Below are 20984 nucleotides of genomic sequence, written 5' to 3' on the forward strand. Positions count from 1 at the left end.
GTTTGCAAGTCACTTTGGTTTGTTGTCAGTATGCCCTTGTTTCTCTATGTCCTTTCTCTTTTTCACATGATTTCTTTGATCATAATCAGGTGTCTGGTGGATTTTACTTTTCATTGTCTTAGCTATGGTAATTGCCTTAGATAATTGCTCTATGATATTTTTTTTGGATGGCTCTTTCAGATAGCCATGATTGTCCTGACTCAGTTTAATGAAGTGTGTTAACCCACTCTTCTACTTGTAAAGAAGTGAAGAACTGAGGCTTGCAGAGGGAGAGTTGAGAAGGGTTCCGAAATAGTCTTGTGTTATTCAGATCTTTGTTTCTGAAGAATAACTCCAAAAGAATAAATTGGGGGCAATCTACTAAACAATATTATCAGAAAAGCATGATGTCAGATAGCAATGAACACACATATTTGTATTTTCAAATTGGTCATTTCTTACCTAAAAATGCCTGCAAGAATGCCATCTGCAATTGATATCCAAGTTGAGCATGAAATTACATGAGTAATCCTTTTTGTAAATCTTTAACTTATTACTTGAATATTTTCTAGCTTTAAGGTGAGTAACATTAGTTTGTATCTGTGTTTCACTTGGTTTATATTATATAGAAATAGAATAAATAAAAGAGCAATTTTAAAAGAAATGGCATGTGGCAATGTATTTTACACTGTATAAATATGTGGACAAAGATCCACAACATTATGGAAACAAAGTTTGATCTTCAGAGGAGTAATGAGGGCATGAAGTACTATGTAACTGTTTCCACATGAAAAATTTCAAGTTTGGTGTTTTTTGGACAGAAAAACCAATAGTTTTTGTTGGAGGAAGTTGCCTGATAAAACGTCTTAAAACAGGATTTTGTAAAATGTCTTCTCTTAAAGGCTGCTTTCTCTTTGTCTTCCACGATTGTCTTTCCCTATCATTTCCTTGACACTTCTGAAAACCATAGCATCTTGTGGTTATATAGTGAAAATTATATATTTGTAATATTTTCAGTCAGTTCATAAGATTATGTTTGATTTTGGGAATCAAAAGATCATGGCTAATATGCCAGCAGCGGCTCCATAAATTGCCCATAAAAAGGCTTGATACGATCTGCTCTCAGGTTTTTAAGGATGCACCTGAGAAATTTGTCACTGACCATCTTTCGCAAAAAGGAAAATTATCAGAGAAAGAAAGTGCTAGGCTTAAAAACTGGTTCTAGTAACTTGCATTTTATCTTTTATGTGATTGACCAATATCCTTAAAGTGGCATGCTGATGTACTGGAAATGTTACTTTGGGCAGGAAAACTTTGGATCTTTCTAAACTACTCCATTCTCTCTCCAAAAATGCACATGTGTACACACACAGAGAGGTTTTGGATTGCAAGTTCATGTTATTACCCTGTTGTCTTGGCAGAAGACAGTGGATCTAGATGTCTGTGATATGTTCATTATATCCTTTATATGCAACTTCAAATACAACAAACAAAAAGCAAAGATGCTTTTCTGGCCAAAAGGAAAAAAAATCTCCAGAAATTCTGCAAAAGATCAAAAATTCCTAAAGTTGATGGATTCCAGTGATGAGAAATCATTATTTGTCTTAATTGTGAAAATAGCAATAAAAGATAGAAGCAAAGAAATTTGTTACACTTCTCTGGGCTTTACTGCTAAAACCAGAAGGGATTATTTGGGTGTTTTGTGTGCCTGAACTCTTAAGAATACGCAAATTTTACTCAAATCTTTTTGAAGCCTTTGGAAGTGAGTTTTGTACTGCTACAGGCTTTACTGTTTTCATTTTAATCTCATATAGTATTTTCTTTCCTCTAATGCCCACAATCCACAGAAGATGCAGTTTCTGGAAGAGCTTTATCTTTAGGTAGATTGCTGATCTTCATGTGGAGAAAATATTAGAAAAAACAAATTTAAAAATCTTACAGACCTTCTCAAGGTTCCCTCTAAATTGAGAATCCAAAGATCAAATCAAGGTAGAAGTTGTGCTTGTGCCACGTACACAAGTGTGTAATCTCTAGCTTTTTAGTGTTAAGAGATGCTTTCTTAATGGCTTAATGTCTGAAATGATGAAAAGCCTTCAAAAAGATGGGCCTGAGGTACTAAGCTGTAGGCTTACTTGAAGCCCTATGTGTTCGTTCGAGGAACAAAGATGTTAAAGGTCAAAACCTGATTTAAAGTGGGTGGATGATAAGAATTGGTGAACCATGCTTTTAAGAATACTGTCTAGGCCCAGCTGCTTGTGCAGAGTCTAGTTAATTGGAATCACAGGATGGTAGTGTACTGCTGAGCACCACACATCTCCAACAATTTTAAACATGTGCTTTGGCATACATTTCAGATGTAAAGCAATTAACCAGAAACTTTACAACTACTGAGCAGTATTTTCCAGCTCCAGTACCCAGTCCCTCTATTTGTTTCTGAAACGGAAGTGGCAGATTGGTTGACTGTATTGGCAGCAAGCGCATGCTATGTTTAAATACAGGAAAGACCTGTTGAGCTAATGCAAGTGACTGCATAGGAAAACATTTTTAGTGAGAGAGGGGATTAAAAAAAAGAAAATTCTTAGGAGATCTGCAGTTAATATTTCGCCTAAAACAGGATGGTAGAAAAGTGGTGATAGACAATTCGTTCTCAGTTGTCCTGTTTTATTTTGTCTTGAAAGAAAAATATCACAGGATTTCTACTTATTAATTGTATTACTGTCCACTGTTTTATTTCCATACGAACATTTGTGTGCAATGTTTGTAATAGGAGTACCAATTTGCTTGCGTAGGTCTACTTGGCTGCTAAAATAAGCAGATCTCCCATTACGCTCTCTACTACACTTACTATTTTACCAAAGTATAGCCTAAGCCACAGGCTTCCTTACCTAGCAGCACTTAATAAGGGAGAAAAAACAATTCTGCAAAGATACCTGCTTGGTAATTCTTTACTGTTTCCAAAACATTATATAGTTTTGCTGAGGATGGATCAACCTAAAGGTGTCCTCACTTTTTTATTAATCCCAACATATTATCAAGTACTTGGAGAAATTGCTGATTTCAAATGTATGCAATATAAGAAGCTTCAGGTTCTGCTTTCGTGAAGAAATGGTGATACCCCAAAACTTTTAAACGTGAGCTGACATACTTCTAGTTCAAGTGATTAAAAATCTTCTGTTTAAAAGCTAAAACTAATAGTTCAAGGGATGATAAGGTTTTGATGTGTATGATACTTCTAAAGCACACGAATGGTAACTGTCATTGGAAGAAATGTGTGATCAAACTGTTATGGTTTTGATAATTTGTAAACACTAATTTCACTCAGCTAGCTTACTTTATACCATTAACTTTTCATAGTGCTGTAACAGATTAATGTAATGTCTAATGTTTGTGAGACGTGAATAGGCATGGTAAATATGATGATTGTCTACTGACTGATTACTGTCATCATCTGACACATTTTACCATTTAAATAAAATATAGTCCCAAGAACATTGTGTTTTAAAGGCATGAACTGTTCAGGGGAAAAACAGTGCAAAGATCATCTCCAACTTTGGGGTGGTAAAGCTGCTGTCGTGATTTTGTGAATGTCTGCATGCTTGTGAAGAAATGCTCTTCTGGATTTGGTGATAGTTGTTTTACTCTAAGCTGAACATTGTAGTTTTACAGAATGTTAGTAGCTTAAAAAATATTAAACTAGTTTGTTGCCGCAGATTACAAAATGCGCATCAAAGCAAGCTGAGTGGATTTCTAGGCTTCAAATCTCGTTGGTTTTTCATATTGTGAAAGTCTTACATCTTCAGTAACAGGTAATAATTTGTAAATCTACATTTCTGCAAAATAGTTATTCATTAATAAGAAAAATGGAACTAAATTGAAACTGTGACAGGATATGTACTATGTTAGAGTTGTGTTTTCTTGACTCCTGTTTGATAGCTTAAAGATGAAGCTGACAGATAGCAGACTAATGTTATTGAAGTATATTATCTGTCTGTTGTGATGACCATGCTGTATGTAGTTGTGATGACCATGCTGTATCTGAGACTGTTTACTTTGAATAACACCTTCAGTTATATTGAGTATAGTGAAGTATGTTCAGGAATCCTGTAATGGCTATTTTATGTGTTATGAGAAGCTATAGTTAGAAATTCTGATTTTCCTTTTATTTCTAAAGAAAGACAGACTGGTGCATTATATTAATTCATAAGATTTTAATGTTGCATTCAGTTGGACAATTGATCATCACTTGAAATAAATTTCCTATGACAATTCTCTAAAAACATACAATATTATTCTACTAGGTTTGAACCAATCTCTTCCACCTTCTCACTCCCTCCTCTGTTTCTGTTGCAAAATTGAAGTTGCATGACCTGCTAGTGATGAATGAGATCAGTGCCCCGTTAAAATGGTCTGAAGGAGAGAATGTCAGGACAATGCAAGTGGGATGTTGTTAGATATGAGCAAATAGGAAACCTGAGAAAGAAGAGTGAACGTAATCAGAGGAATAGAGACCATTAGATTCTGAATTGGGCAGTTGGAGCCATACTTGATCGTTCTCCATGAGATCAATGACAGCACTGCCAGAAGCCTGGTCAAGGTATCCTTTCTTGTATTCATCATAAGTGTACATGAGTGGGGAACCATTTTTGTAGAGTGCAACCCAAACATTTGTTCCTTTTGCATGTACATGGTAGGAGAAATAGTACAGTCCAGGGATCCTGCAGGTGAAGATTCCTGTTCTGGGGTCATAGTGTTGCTGCCTATTGTACAAGATTTTATCAAATTTGATGGGGACTGTTGCCCCAGGGTAGGCTTTTGAGAGGATGACACTGAACGCAGACACTGGCATCCCTGTAAGAGCTTGGTTTACTCCTTTCGTGAAAGACATTCCTGATAGCTCCCGAGACTCTCCTGCTTTAACATAGCTTTCAGGCATCTGTGGGATTACAGCTTGGCCGGGGGGACCAGGAGGGCCTGGCGGGCCTGGCAAGCCAGGCTCTCCATTGTTGCCTTTAGGCCCAGGGGGTCCAGGGGGTCCCATGGGTCCACTTAAGCCTTTTGTAGAAATACCTGCTGGGCCTGGCAATCCTGGTACTCCTGGCTCACCTTTTGCACCAGGGGCTCCTGGCAGGCCAGGGGGGCCAATGGGCCCTCTGATCCCAGGTATTCCTGAAGGCCCTCTGGGGCCCGGCTCACCATTGACCCCTGGCACTCCCTTAACTCCTTGTGGACCCATTGGACCCGGCAAACCAGGTAGCCCAGCATGGCCAGTGTCGCCTTTTGGACCTGGGAAACCTGGGTGTCCCTTAGGACCAGCAAGGCCCTGCTCACCTGGGTATCCTGGTTTTCCCTCTAATCCTGGTAGACCTCGTTCACCCTTGGCTCCTGGGAATCCCGGGGGGCCAGCAGGGCCCATGTCACCTTTGGGTCCAGGTAAGCCGTTCTCACCGGGCAAGCCTTTGAGTCCTTGAGGGCCCATGTTCCCTGGTGGCCCAGCAGGCCCTGGTTCTCCTGGCATACCAGCTGGGCCTTGGTCTCCTTTAGGTCCTGGAAGGCCAGGAGGACCTTCAGGCCCTCTGTGTCCCTTCATCCCTGGCAATCCTGGCTTTCCAAATCCTGGAAGACCTGGTGATCCAGGCAAACCTGCAGGTCCAGGGTGTCCCTTGGCTCCAGGGATGCCTGCTGCTCCTGGTGGTCCCATTGGCCCAGGCTTGCCAACAGCGGCTTCTCCAGGTTCTCCTGGGGGACCCTGGGGACCTGGGATACCAGCCGTTCCAGGTACACCTGGTAAGCCTCTGTCACCTTTTATACCTGGCTGACCTGGAAGACCATTTTCACCAGGCTTTCCTACCCCAGCAGGACCAGGGAGGCCCCGGGGCCCTTGCGGGCCTGGAAGACCTCTGTTACCTGGGCGGCCTGGAACGCCGAATCCATTTTCTCCTTTTTGTCCATTTATACCAGGGATACCTGGCTCTCCCTTCTCGCCAGGGAGGCCCCTCGGCCCTTGAGCTCCTGGAGGTCCTTGTGGTCCTGGCTTGCCAGGAACAGACAGTCCTGCGGGGCCAGGAGTGCCGGGCGGTCCTTGTGGCCCTCTTGCACCTGGGAGCCCAATAGGTCCGGCTTCTCCTTTCTCACCATTTGGTCCTCTCTCTCCTGGCTTTCCTGGTAGACCTGGCATGCCTGGCTTTCCAACTGCAGAGAATCCAGGTGGTCCTGGGGGACCAGGGGGGCCTTGGGGACCAGGACTTCCAAACCCTGGCTTTCCTGCAGGACCTGGTTGTCCTCTTGGTCCGATAGGGCCTGGGGGACCAGGGAGTCCTTGTTCACCCCTTATCTGCACACCTGTGAGAGATAAGAAACCAGGTCAACCAGGGCAGCAACAACAGATTTGCAGACTTTGTGGCATGGTCATGAAATGTGTGAAGGGTTAACTTAATTTGAACCTCAGAGAAGTCAAGTTTCTAATACTGTGTTTGGTCAAGGAGAACCTGTTGTTCAGGGCAAAAGTATCTCAGAGTTCTTATATGAATAATTAACAGGTGCAACTGTGTTGGAGTTGTGAGCTACAAGGCCTCTAGAAGTTTTTTTGGTTTCAATACATTTAGGGTGATCAGAGAGCTTAAAAGATGCTGTGCAAGAAGATGCAAACTATTAAGGAAGAAAAGCAACAGGTAACTGATTTAGCAAGCTATCAGACTTCCATCTTGATGAATGAAACTAGAGAAAGCTTCCTGTGCAGATATAGCTGCTTTTCTGAAGCTACTTGGTGCTACATTTAAGTAATGATATTTTTGTCCTTTCCCCCTGTCACGCTTCTGGAAGTGGGCCACAGCTCTGGTGTTGATTTTCTTAAACATATGAATGTTAAATCTTTAAGACAGTATTTGAAAATGTCACAAAAATTTCACACAGTGGCAAGGTCATAACTGACAATCTTACTGCAATCAGAATTATGTCATTGTTTTGTCTTTTTAATACTTCATTTTCCTAGTTATCAAAACAGTAGGTGGAGCCACTTAACCAAATGTCACAAATAGAGGAAGACAAGCTCAATGCTTAGTTTTCTGTGCATTTTGGGGGAGCTTGCAGCTTCCTGTTGGAATTAGGATGCTGATTTGTAGGACATTACAGACAAGATGAACATGGATATTGTGAGACTACTTCAGTAGTTTGCAGCAGCTGGCAGCATTATAGAACAAAACACCATACCTATGATGAATGTTAAATTAAGAGGTCATTTTAAAAACAAAAACTGAGGGATATAGGAAGAGCCTGGATTCTGTTTTTGATAATGACAACATACTCTAATGCTTATTTAGAGAAGACTGATAAGATCAACAATTGGATCAGCTGAAGTTTGCATTTCAGTCTCTTACAAAGAGATCACTGTGTGAGTATGTGTATGTATGACAGTTTACGCAATGACTATTTTGCTGTCTCTTAAATAAAGTGCTTTTTCCAATCTGTGGTTAGTCTTGATGAACCAAAAATGAGTGGAGGAAGAAAACTATTCTTGTACCTATTGTATTTAAAAAAAAAATAGAGATGTGTATATGAAATACATTAGATCTTGGTTTGATACTGGATCTGCAAGGTTGCCTTCCTATATTGCCAGGGAAATCGTTTTTATCTACCAAGTGTAGAGAGTGCATTTTCATTTTCACTGGTGCATGAAATCAGCACAAATGCATATAATTTTATTTTGCATACCTTCCTAACTCATCCTCTTTAAGGCAATGGGAAGGAAGATAAGTGTTAAAATCCTACACGTAGGAAGAAAGCACTGTCTGTGATATATTGACTGAACATGCAAACACACATCCTTCTTGGCTGCGAAGGAGATTGTGGAATCTGTGAGTACCAGCGACAAGTCTGGTGCAGTCCTTGGTATCTTACTGATACTTCTGGATTTCTTACTACTAAACTCCCAGATTCAGTGGGGTGCAATTGCAAGTTGGTTTTCTTTTTATATAGGTGACATAAGATAGGGCAAATTAAGAACTACAACATATGATAAAGTAATTTGGAAAAGGCTTAAGCCTGTTAGAATGAACACGTACCCCGCAGTAGAAGCGGCATGTAAGTGTTCTTTACATGTCACATATTTTGTCTTATCTGTGGTAAACAGAGCTGCCAGAGAAAACAGCTTACTCAACTGGAGGACTCTGAATTTATTCCATAAATTCTACCTATGGATAGAACTTCAGAAACTATCTGTTCACATCAGAGAACATAGGTGGGTCAGATCAAAGCCTCAATACAAATACCTAAACATGTTCCTGAGCTAATGCTCTTTCACTTGTAAAGTATTAGGGGGAAAAATACTAATACGTTTTTACATCAACTGCATCAAATCCAAAACCAAGCATTTATGTGGGTACTTTAGCAGAAGACGACAGTGACCGCAACCAGGTCTGCTGTTTCATAACCATAACTCAAGGAACTATGTCCAAGCCAACAAAATAGATTTTGTTCTTTAGCAGTCAGAGTGAGTTTAATTTCTGCAGGGGAGCAACATTCATTTTATTCAGCTGTATTTAACATGCAGTTATTGCACTTGATCTAATTTTTTTTTTGGTGGCAAATTGCATCGGACTTTAACTTCAGAGTGCTTCTCTTGCTTTTTACCATGTTTTAGATGCACCTACATATCTGTCCTAGTTTCACAACATGGTGGGTGCTGCCTTTTTGCACAAGATGCTAAAGGCTTTGTCAGTGTTCATGTTATAGATTTTCTGTGAGAAGCTACACTGTTTCAAAGTTGTGCTGCTTTTAGATTACAGTGTCTCTGTCTAGAGACAATGGTAAGTCCTCTGAGGAAAGGACAGATGAATGTATTAATGAAGTAGGATATTTACCATGAAAATTGAAGTAATGGTTGGCTACTCTTTTGTACGTCTTGGCAGATACCGTGAGGCAAAGTTGGTTTATGTTCTCTGAGTGCAGTCAAACCCTATTTATGTATCAAATTAAGTATGAAGACTTTAGCATAACCTGCAATAATGGCTTATTTAAGCATTACTGAACAGTCAGACTTAACTCAGTGATTTTTTTCAACTAGGATTTTTCAACTAGGATTTTTCAACTAGGATTTTTCAACTAGGATTTTTCAAAAATTTCAAGCCAAAGAGCTGCTGGTTTAAAAATTATGTCCTGGAATAGTTAAAAAATGTATACAGACGAGGAAAGTATATTCTGACTGGAGAGCTGTCAAGAACAAGATTTTTAAAACTATTAAAACAATTTCATCAAATTAAATGAAGCTTTAGTAGAGTTTAATTGCCAACAGAAATTGTATAATCTATTACATGTTGTCCTGAATCATTAGTTTGGGCCTAGACTGATATTTTAGTTAGGCTGCTTTTTCATAAACCTGTAGAAAGGAAAAAGAGAATGTATTGGTGACTAAATGTCTAGAAGCAAATGTTTTGTGACCAAATAGGAAAAGTAAGCTATGATGAAAATCTTGCCATATGCTACTTGAGTAATACTTGCATGCAGAAGAACTCCCTAGACAAGTTAGATGAATTTGGTTCTGTAGTCTCCTGTTCTATTCTTCCATAAGCATCTCAGACTAGAAATGAGGATCTCTAACAGCCTGCCCTCTTTAAACTCTTCTAAAAACTCTTTATAGGATGCTTGTGTTCCAGACTGCAGTGCTTTTCCAGACCTCTGTCTTGATGCTTGTTCCCCAAATGAAGATTTTTCAAGCGATTTTGAATGACTGGACTCCCATGTCTGTAAAACTGTAGGCAGTTCCTGCTTTTTGAGGTCTAGTATATAGTCTTTGTTTCCTAAACAGACAGTATTTTACACTTCTTAGATGTGGATATAATCCTCATTCTAAATGTGAAGTTTCATGTACATTAGATTCTGTGTTAGTATATAAAGTGGAAACTTAGTTCAGAACAATTCATTTCCCCTATTTCCTGTCTTCCCTGTGCTGGTTTGTCCCTTTCTAAATGTGTTGGTTTTTTTTTTTTTTGGGGGTGGGGGGTGGGGAACAGTATGAGGAGAAGTAAGTCAAATATGGTAGAGGATAACCAGGTAAATATTGTACTTCACTTAAAAATAATACAAATATGTAAATGATTCTGAAAAAAGTAATGGAAAAACATGAAAAGTTAATGAAGGGAGAGGTAGGAAATGCAACTCCTAATGCAGTGGGAAATCCAGTTAGCAAGTCCTCAAAGTAACTGTCTATGTACATGTACCTAAATTCAATCTGAGAGTGCTGGTAGGATTCCAGAAAGTCCTTGTGCTGAAGGCAAGGGATGAAACTGTGACAGTATTTTGGTACAGCCCAGAAGAACAGTTTGGGGGGGGTAAGTTTCCCAGCCATGCTGCTTTCACTTGGTTCCTACTGCAGAGCAGTCTTGGAGCATGTGGGCTGGAGCTGGGTGGGGTGAGACCAGGGCTGCATCTTTGGACACAATGTATGCTGCTCATGAGCATCCACTCCATAGGATCAGACTCAAGCTATTCTGGAACAAAACCTCCTAAATGAAGGTAATGTGGATTTTATGTTCCGAGCAGCAACTGTTCTTCTCTCCGGATTTGCTTCTGTTGTGCTATCCTATTTTTTAATGTAGATACAGCCTAAAATGTCTTTTTTCTGGTGAAAAGAAGTTTATTTGTAAATCCTATTTTCTGAGTCCCTCTTTCAGCTTCCTCATTTCTACCCAAGTATGATGATTACAACTAAAAGTAGACGGAATACAGAAAAAGTGAAAGCTATTCTGAATAGCCCATGGATGTCTGAAAGAAAATAATGTTGTTCTTGGGAGGGGGAGAGAGGGATGTCTACAAGGAAGATTCAGTTCTCTGAGTTTTAGTGATGATGATCTACTGATCATCCTTTGGGGGACATTTCATCAGATAAAACCAGCACCTAGGAAGTCAGAAGTTTTGATTTCAATTTTTTTAAAAAAGCTTTGGCCTAAGCATGGAAAAATAAAACAGAACTCAGTTCCAAACACTAAGTATTGCCACCCATTTGACTTATAAGGACAGAGAGGATACCCAGAAAAAAGATGTCACAATGTATAGTATTGCAATTATATATTGTCTATATAATCTGCCTAGACAATAAGACTGATTTATGAAATGAAGACAGCTTTCTAATAGTAAAGCTATAATTGTTATATTACTATGAGATTAGTCTGATGATGTGTGATGTAAGTTTATACATTAATTAAAAACTATGTAGAGGTTTATGTCATATTTTTATGACTATATATCAATTTATTTTGCCTTTCTAGGCTTTAACCAGGTCTTCATTTGGCCATAAGTATCAGATATATATTTATATTCACACATAAGGTCCGTTTTAAGTAGAGATAACATGACAGAATATGTGAAGGTTCTTTCTGAATATTGTAGATGACAGGTCTATTGTTAAAAACCCCAGTGTTGAATGAAGAAATTTGAGGATAATTACCATGTTGTACATAATTATGCACACAATCATGTTGTATTATTCCTGCTACTGAAGATCAGATCTGTAGCTGTGTTTTCTGTTTCTGCTCTTTATGTCTTCAGTGATTATTGTGTTAAAAAAAAAAATTTGTCTGGGGCAAGTGTGTATCTTTGTCAATAGGAAGCAACTGCCAGTTCTTTCTGCAGTTATGACATTATTTTAATAAACCTAAACTGTTAGTGAAGGTTGAACACCAACAGTACAAAGGGTTTTTGTTCATGTATTGACCCACTAGGAATAATTGTATTAGTGTATTATCAAAAAGTAGTAAACTTACCTTGACTTTTTACATTGAATGGTAGAAAGTGTGGCCCCTTGATGCTGGATTGTTTCTGGTATCGCTCAGAAAAATATCCATCGCTACCGTGGACAATATTCAGACAAAACAGCAGCAGTAAGGATATTTGTAAATGCATGTTTCCAAATCCGTTCTGTGTTAGAAAGAGGAGAAAAAGTTTGTTATAAAGAAAAGCTGTTCAGTTCTGTTTCTTGTGCATGAGTAAATGAGTTTTCTTGAAGTATTGGTATGGAAAGTAACATTATTTTGTGCCTGCTTCCTCCTACTTTCACTAGTAGTGAAAAATCCTCTAACAAAAAGGAAATCATTATTGCTATCACTTTGAATGATAAAGCTCTTGTATAGATAGCTTAGAGGCAATAGTCTCACTTTTAGGAAAACAATAATTTTAAATGGATGCCAGCCTATTCAAAACCACTGTCTTCAGAAACAGTGATTATCTTCCTAGTTACACTAGGGCTCCAGAAGTAAGTTCAGGCATTGCCTGTATCAAAACCCCTGAAATGAAGAAAAGTTTTCAGTGGAAATACATAGATATTCTGCCATGACCTTATATGCCTCTGTCTAATGTTATAGCAAATGAAGCATGAAGTCCTGGCTCCTTCAGCATCAGTGGCAAAAATCTCACATTGCCTTGCTTGAAACCAGGCTTTTATCTGTAACCTTTCAGATAGCCCCAGTGGCAGTAAGGATGCTGTCACTGGCCCTTAAATATCAACCCCCTTCCCTCTCCAACCAGAAAATATGTATCCTGTAGAAGTTGCCTTCAAAACCAAATACAGAATGAAATGAAATCGTAACATACCAGAATGTTGTGGAGCTCCAATGGAGAGTAGTAGAGCAGTGAATCCTCCTCTGTTGAGGAGTCCTTCTGCCACTGGTGAGTGAGCAGAAGCTGATGATTTCAAGTGTCACCCTTGAGTATTTATATGATTTTCCCCCTAGCTGGGTGACTGCTAGGCATAAGCTCCTCCCCCAAAATCAGTAAGCAGTAATTATCTGTGTGTATATGTGTGTTTTTTAGGGGTGGGGGAAGCTATTTTGGGCAGTCATCCTAGATCCTGTTAAGTGATTTTTTTTTTTTTTTTTGGTGTTCTTCTTCCCTTGGATTTCTTATTGTTGATGAAATTGTGTTGCTCATAGTTAATATTTTCTAAAATTTTACAGCCTCTCTGTTTTTAGAACTGACAAAGGTAACATTGGAAAAAATCATGAACTTGTAAGTAAGGTTGGTAATCCTAAGTGCTTCATTTAGATTTTGCTGTAAATATTGTAAGGAAAGATGTATACGTTTTGAACTTTGAGCTGTTACTTTCAGGAGTAACCCCACTAAAATTTATAGATACTACTTATTTGAGTAATTGTTCTTTGGGATGGAGAACTTAACAATCAATTAAGATGTTAACAAGAGAGTTGTGTGAGAACCTGCAGCATACTTTTAAGCAGTTATTGTTTTAGGAGATTGTTATCTTCACATTATACTTCTAGACTTCTGTTTTGATGCTGGAGGTACAGTATTACACATATGATGTATTCTGCAAGTAATGTTTCTGGTTAATGAATTCTTGAAGTGCAAGCTTACCTCACACAATGAGAACTTCATTGTGCCTGATTCTAACAAATGTATTGAAATCCATACTGCTTAAATTTACAAGTGTTATACAGGCTGATGCTTGGGGCTGGTAGAGTTGGTTTTTTTCTTTTCTGCATTCAGCAACTAATTTTAAGGTTTTTTCAATCAAATGCAGTTATTGCTGTATTTTTACTAGATACAGGTTTTTCCTATTAAATGGTTTCAGTTTAGTAAATTCAAACTGCTGCTGTTACTGTTAATGGATCAAACTTGATTGCAGCTTATCTCTTATAATTTTTCTTCAGATTATAAACTGGTTTTAGTAGTTAAAGTTTGTTAAACTAATCTTGCTTAACAGACTGTATCCACACATTGTGACTTCTTTTTTTGAATAAATAATGGAATCTTACAGTGTTTCAGCATCACTTTGATTAGTGTTCAGTCCTAAATAGGAAGTAATCTTCAGTCCTTGAATTGTTTGTGGCTCTGAAACATTTAAGATTGAAGAGCAAAATAAGAAAGAACAAACAAACATTTATCATTTAGGATGAAACTGTAGAACTAAATATGTAGTGCACTTTTATAAAACATTCTCAGAAAAAATACCTACATATAAATTATCTGTGTATTAAAACTCCTTTGCCAATTGCAGACGACTTTGACATTGTTATGTGGTATTCAGTCTTGTACAAGTTAGATTTTTGGATGCGTCTGAAATTATTTTTTTTCCTTGCACCAAAAATTAGTGGAAAAACAAAGATAAGTAGTATCTGTGGTGTTACTAAAGGAAGCTGAGCGTGTGCTACAAGTTACTGTTGTGGTAAAGTGAGCATGTATGTATTTTTTAAGTTAATTTATGCCATTTGTGGAAGCTGTCTGAGGAGCCTTTTGGTGAGGTACAAGCAATATCTATGCAGAAGAACATGTGTGCACTCATATCCTAATACCAATTGTAGAAATACGGTAATCGGGCAAGGGTGCTAGCATGTTATATTATAGGAATAACTTATGTTACTGGGAGTTTTCATGCATGGTAGGTACAGAAGGGACACCTGTTACCATTCCAACCAAAAGATTGAGTTGGTGGCCCTGAACCGTGTGGCTATCCTATGGAATGACAGGTTAACGTGGGCTGAATTTTACCTGCTTTGTGTCTTTGTTTAATTCCCCAGTCTTCAAGTAACAACTTTTTTGGCTTTTATGTGTTATGGCAAATATCCTAGAACACAAGTTACTGGACTGAATGAGACCAATGGACCATCAAGTTTATTCTGCTTACAATTGTGCTAATACCTTTGCTTACTAGAAGGCTGAATTAATGTTGTGATTTAAAGACTGCTGCAGTCATTTATTTAATGTATTGTAGAACAGGGTTTTTTTTTTCTTCTATTCTTCTTCCTAGCCATCCTCTAAACAACACTATGTTCCGTTTTTGTAAATAAACCCTTTCTGCTGCAGAGGTCTTCAGACTGAAGCCTGCTTTCCCCATTAAGTTTGCATGTCCAATCTGGTCAGTGGTTTTCAGAGAATGTTTGCATGTCTGAGATGGCATTTCTACTCCCTCTACCTGCATTCAGTTCTTTTTAATCTTTTGAAGAAGGAAGCTTTGTCCTCAAGTTGTTTGTATAACTTCTCAAGGTGCTTAATTTAAAAACTATTCTCTAAATTCAAATGAGAGTCCAGTCATCTACTTTTGACAGAGGCAGCGTATGTATGGGCATAGAGTTTATTTCCTCCTTGAAGAAATACATCTCCAGCTCCTTTTTTTGGTTCACATAAATCCCAAAATAGCTTTTGATTTTAAAACATTTAAATATTTTTTAGCCCTTAGTGGGAAGTGTGGTTGTTGCTAATTTGACAATATTTGGTTAAGAAAGTTAAGAACAGCAGGCGACAGTTTTATACACACAGTTTTGTGCTAATTTCTATCCGAATTCATAAATACCCCCAAAGCAGGAACACTTGCGTTACAAAAGCACCAATAATGTACACTGATATTTGCCCAGCAGCCTCACCTCCTGCCTTGGCTCCTTCTGGCCAGGAAGGTGAATAACCTCTGTGTGTCTGTGTAAACAGGGACGATTGTGGGGTCAAAAGGTACATACAGCTAAACCTGTTGTCCTGTTTAACCTGAGCTCCACCTTATTGTGCTCTTATGCTACTTCTTGGGTTTGAGGTTTTATTTTTTGTGGATATGGGAAATTGTGGTAGAATTGGAGTTCACTTCTTTTGTATGTTTTCCTTGTTGCCGTGGATATTTTTTATTGGCAGAGCACTAACATGCATTTAGTTCAAAGTATGCATATGGAAGGCTTCGGTACATATTTGCATGTGCAAAAATACGTGCAGTAGATGTACTTGTGTATACCTATTTACAGTAGCAGCACATTTTTTAAAAAATAGGTTATTTGCGTACCTGTTTTCCGAGCGTAAAAGTTCAGATGCTTTTGTTTTATAGCTATGCACTTAGAAAGTTGTCTTTACTTTCAAATGAAGGTATCTTCACTGCTCCCCTGCTCCCCCTGTCCCACTACCCTAATAGTCAGAAATAATGGTGTGACACATGGATCCATTGCACTGTTCCAGAACTTGCTTTTTAGTCATGTATTGGCTGCTTCATCCCATGTGAAGGTAGCCGTGGTAGTATTCCTTCAAAATAGCAATGTAATAGTTTAAGTCCTAAGCTTAACCACAGTGAAAGACTCAAAACAGGGTTTCTTTGAACCATATGAAGTAGGTACTGGAATCACAGTCTTTAATGCCATTTGCAGCAGTCTGTAGTGTTTCATCGTATTTGCTGACTGAATGTTCAATCTGGTGTTGGATGTTGTTAGAAAGCCTGCGCTTGCACATGCTTTCCAAAATCCTCTGTTCCTTCAGTGTCTTATACAGAGTGGAAACTCATACGTAAGTGTCATGGAAGTGGCACCATACTTTGGGAAATGGGAGCTGACTTTCACCACAGTCCTGCAAGTTAACTGCAAAGGAACTTAAGTGAGTCCCACAATAAGCAACTGCTTATAATGAAGAAATGTGCCTAAACTTTTTAAGCCTAAACTGTAATAAAATAAGCAACCGCTCCCTTTCACACAACCCACACCCTCAAAAAGAAGAAAAGAGGAGAAGCAAAACTCAGAAAGACTGGGCTAGGTCCTTGCAGTAGTTGAGAACTGGGTAAATATGTTCCTGATACTGAGGATTTTCAGTGTGAATATGTTTAATTTATTATTTTGACTTAAGAGTATGTGATCTTGATTTTGCACCATCTAAGCACTAACCATGTGCTCAGATAGTTTCAAAAAAATCTGTGAGTTCTTTGATGGTAGAAATTCACAGCTTTAACTCAGAATTTGTCTTATTTTTAATAATTGGCTTTTAGTCTTAATCCTGAAATTTTTGTAGCTTATAATTACTTTTTATGTTAAAATATGGTACCCCAGAAACCCAGGGGGCTTACTCCTTTTGTTTGGCTAGGTAATCTCAGTTTTGAAGAAAGAGGCAAGAATGTGTTGGTTGGAGGTTTTTCCTGTAGTTTAAACAGTAGTCTGAAAAATATTTTGTTGATAACATAAAATTTCAACACTTAAGAGGACAATTATTTTTCTTCTTATAGCTCAGTATCTATGACAAATGCTTTCTGACGTTGTCAGTTCTGGTTTTGTTACCTGCCTGAAGTAAACTTTGAAGACTCTACTCTAGTTTGTGATAGGTTTTCCTCTGTTAAAGTGCTTATATCAAAAACTTGTGACAGGTACCATTTTGCAATGGACTCTAATAACCTGTAGCACCATCTCTGGTGAAGAAGTTCTCCAGTCTCCAATTTTAAGTTCCCAGAGGTTTGAAAGCCTGCCATGAAATTAAAGGAGCAATTGGGTTTCCCAGTTCATGGTGCACTTTATGACACTCTGGAAACTCCTAAATCATCTCAACTCCATGGTTTAAAACCATCCTGTCTCCCTTTCTCTCGCACAATGCCGAAGAGTGTTTGCACGCTCCTGTGATAGCAGCCAGGTAAGCCCTCAGTGGGAGTGCAGAGGGGCCATGTGTTCCACTGTACCTTTCTTAGTGGGGAAAACTGATACAGACATTTTTCTGCTTCTTACTGCTCGCAGTCAAATGCACCCAAAGAAATAGGAAGCGGGAAAATTTGTGCATTCAATAGCTGGGGGAAGTCTGGGATTTTTTTGTTCTGTGTTTTGATGTTGTTTCTTTGTTTTGTTTTGTAATCGTTGTTACTTTGTGTTTACATGGAGGGTATTTTCTGTTCCAACACTAGCCACTTAGGCTGCATGGGACTAGAAGACGTCTTGATGAAGAAAATGTTTACCTTGCTAATTGCAAAATAAATAAGATTTCTTTTACGTTTCAGAATGCATGTCATCTTTTGTAATTGATAGATTCTTGTTGAGGTAATCTGCAGGGCTCTGCAGTTCTATCTGTATTAATACTTTGAGATACAATGAACAATTCTCTCTTCAAACAAAACAAAAGAAACTGTTACCCCTACAGTCCTGTATTAATCTTTTTATAGATTTAAAGCCCTTTTACTTCTAACACTTGTAATTGTGGTTGAATAAATGTCCTACTTTCAAGTAGCAATGGAAAGATGGTCTGTATTTATTCTGGCACTGTGAAAATGACTGACTGCTGACTAGTTTGTTCTGTTCAGCTCAGGTAACTGTTGATCACAAGAACTCTATTTAATATACCAATATATTTAAATAGATGACACCCAGTTAAATATTTATAGTTGTATTCTGACTGAGTTAACTTGCAGAGGCACTGAATAACCATGCTGAAGCCTCAGGAAAAGATATGTTCCACACAGGTTATAGAGAAAGCTTTGAGACTGACATGAATTTCTGATTATACATTCCTCAGAGTCAGAAAGGATTATTGATTAATGCTTTTTAACAGCACTACATTGTTTGTGGCCCCATTTCATTATGCTTGTATAAAGAGAAGGTAATCTTCATCCATCTTGGACAAATCATGATACTAGAGTAAAACATACCAAACAGAAGTACTGGTATTAGGAAAGATGTTTTCCAGTACCTTGGGTATGCTGCTGGCCTGGCCTTAAGTCCTTCCTCATTTTGATTCCTTCTTCCCCTACCTCTGAAAGTAAAAAGAGCAAATATTGATCAAATGAATGCATTAATTTGAAACTCGTATCAGTTGTGTGGCTTTGAATGAAAACTGATCAGTTTTCAAGACACTGAAAACACAGAGCTGTGTTTATGTATTGATATTCATCCTTTCTCCCACAAATGCATTTCTGATTAAGTAGTATAAATGTTTATGTATTTAAAGTTTGGATTTTCACTAGATTTGTTTAAAAATGTAAACATGTACGTGATGGCAGGACTTGTATGTCTCTGATGGAGAGGAAGAACAGAAACACCCAGTTAATTTTGTTCAAAATTTAGGAAAAAAAAATTTCAAAGGGCCTGACCACTGAATAGCCTAAGCAAATACGAAAATTTGACTGTGGATTTTCAGGAGAGGGTTTCACAGAACTGTTTCTGAAAGTGCTTAAAGATGGCCAGGTAAAAAGGTTTCCAGTTCCTTTTACCTGGAGATGCTCATTTTCAGCCTTTTGCCTGATGTTGACTGCACTCTCAGTTGTGTCAATACAATGGTTTACGAAGCTTTTCTCTAAGAATTTGATTTGGACTAAAATGCAATCAAACTTTCCTGGGAGCGATGGAAGGAGGAAAGCTTCACACAGGATGTGTGAAATGATTTTTAAATGCCCGAAATATATATAATTGGTCTTCAAAGATTACTGCAAGTGTTCTTTCCTTTTTAGTAAGTTCCTGAGGTTCTGGTTTAAAAACCTGTTATGTAACGGCAGAAAGAGCATTCACAGAAAAACATGAAAACAGTCATATTTTCGGGGCGGGGGCAGGGGGCGAATTGCAGGTGTATTTTTCTCTTTTCTTTAATTCATGCTCTGTTTTTCTCTGACTTTTATTAGAATATTTAATATCTTGTTCTACCTCTGTGCCTGCTGGATTTGAGGTTTCTTTCAGACTCCCCTGGACTATGGTGAATAAAGTAGAAGCCATGGTAAAAGAAGGGTGGGAACCACCCCTACTTTTCCAAAGGTGAAAAAGTTCAAGCAGCTCCCTCGGGTATTCCATAATTAGGGGAATCTTCCAAATAGTTGGTGAAAAATAGGTGTAACTGAGCTGCTTTTTCAAGTGTACCCACTGGAGCAGGTAGCCAGCCTGCTGAATAGTCTCATTCATTGACCTTACTACCTGCTGTGGTTTGGACAATTGGCACAGAGTTGTTTTTAAACTTTCATGTTTGAAAACAGGTGCCAAAGGTGGGAGGAAAAAAAAAATCCAGACTTTTACAGCCAATACAAATAAAAGTTGTCTGAGTTCACTGTAAAAATAAGGGATTTGTTTGTTTTTTTAAGTCTGGCACTTTAAATACTGCTGTTTCCTTTGCATTTATTTAAAATGAAACTTAGGAAAGTTCTGTTGGTGAGTGCATATAAACTTTCTATACTCTGTCCCTTATGCAAAATAAGCTTGAGTCTGTGGAGCCTAACTGTTCCTGATGATCATTAATAGGACTTTTTTTAGTTTCACTTAGCTGAGATTGGATTTTTGCAATCATTATAATGTCATAAAGAAGAGTCATAATTACCTGCTTGTAATAAAGTGCTAATGAAGTGGCTACCTTTATTACAGAAAATGCATGAGGGCTGCAAAGTTTTAGTGGTGACAATTTACCATATTACCTGACTCAAATCCACAAACTTCAATGTCTTCTGCATTTCACAGGAGAAAAATCACATGAATGTGAAGGATGATTTTTTTAAAGTACTTCAAGCAGTAGGCTCTCACATTCAAAGATTTGAGGACTGAAAGATACTTATATAAAAGTGGTTCATATGTGGAACAGGTAAATACTTCCCAAACTACTGATACAAAAAATTATCCAGATACCAGGGAAGGACAGGGACTCCTAAACTAATGACAGATAACCTTACCAAACTGCCAGCTTTTTTCCAGTGTTGATACTTTCTGACCCTGCTGTTACTGTGGTAAATAGTGGAAAAATAAAACCAAAAATTGAACTCCTCCTGGAAGTGATATTGGATGACTCCTGTACCTGTTGATGGTGAGATGTAAGCAAGGATCTCCATGGAGTTAATGGATAAGGGCCTGATATATTTCTGCTGCATACAGAAGTAAAAGTAGGTAACTTTGCAAGCAGAAATTAAGTGCTTTGAGATTTTGACTGTGTTACTCTTAGGAGTGCCAGGTTCCAATGAAGCCATTAAACCTTTCTGGACATTCAGAATAAATTGACTGTAACTTTGACTTTGTAATTGTCACAGCTTAAGAATATAGCTATGGAAAGGTAATGGCTGCTTGGATTATATGTGGTTGAAATGCTGTACTGTGAATGTGTTAAACTTTAACAGATTTGCTAAAGATCAGAGAAGTTGAGAGGCAGGGAACTGAATCCACACATGCCAGGTCTCCATCTGATTCATTAACAAATGAGCCATTTTCTTCTGTGTGATCTGTAACCAATAGTCGGGTTTTGTTCTTGAAATGATTTCTCTGGCAGTAGCTTAGCTAGGGATGTAGATAAAGGTAAAGTTTCTGGGACTCCTTTTGTTAAACAGCTCA

General features: G+C 38.2%; 2 protein-coding genes across 2 annotated transcripts in view; one reads left to right on the forward strand and one right to left on the reverse strand.

Moving 5' to 3' along the window:
- LOC309404144 (dermatan-sulfate epimerase-like) overlaps window positions 1–20984 on the forward strand; it is a gene marked incomplete at its 5' end in the record, with an annotated part of 201936 nt that overhangs the window by 11798 nt on the left and 169154 nt on the right. The window lies entirely within an intron of this gene.
- On the reverse strand, window positions 4427–11871 carry COL10A1 (collagen type X alpha 1 chain; the record flags this gene model as incomplete). Its single annotated transcript, XM_081997639.1, has 2 exons — window positions 4427–6318; window positions 11733–11871. 2 exons carry the CDS (start codon window positions 11869–11871, stop codon window positions 4427–4429), a joined length of 2031 nt encoding a protein of 676 aa, XP_081853765.1.

This window comes from Phaethon aethereus, assembly GCF_964289735.1.
Source record: "Phaethon aethereus genome assembly, chromosome: 3".
In the NCBI taxonomy this organism is placed as follows: Eukaryota; Metazoa; Chordata; class Aves; order Phaethontiformes; family Phaethontidae; genus Phaethon; species Phaethon aethereus.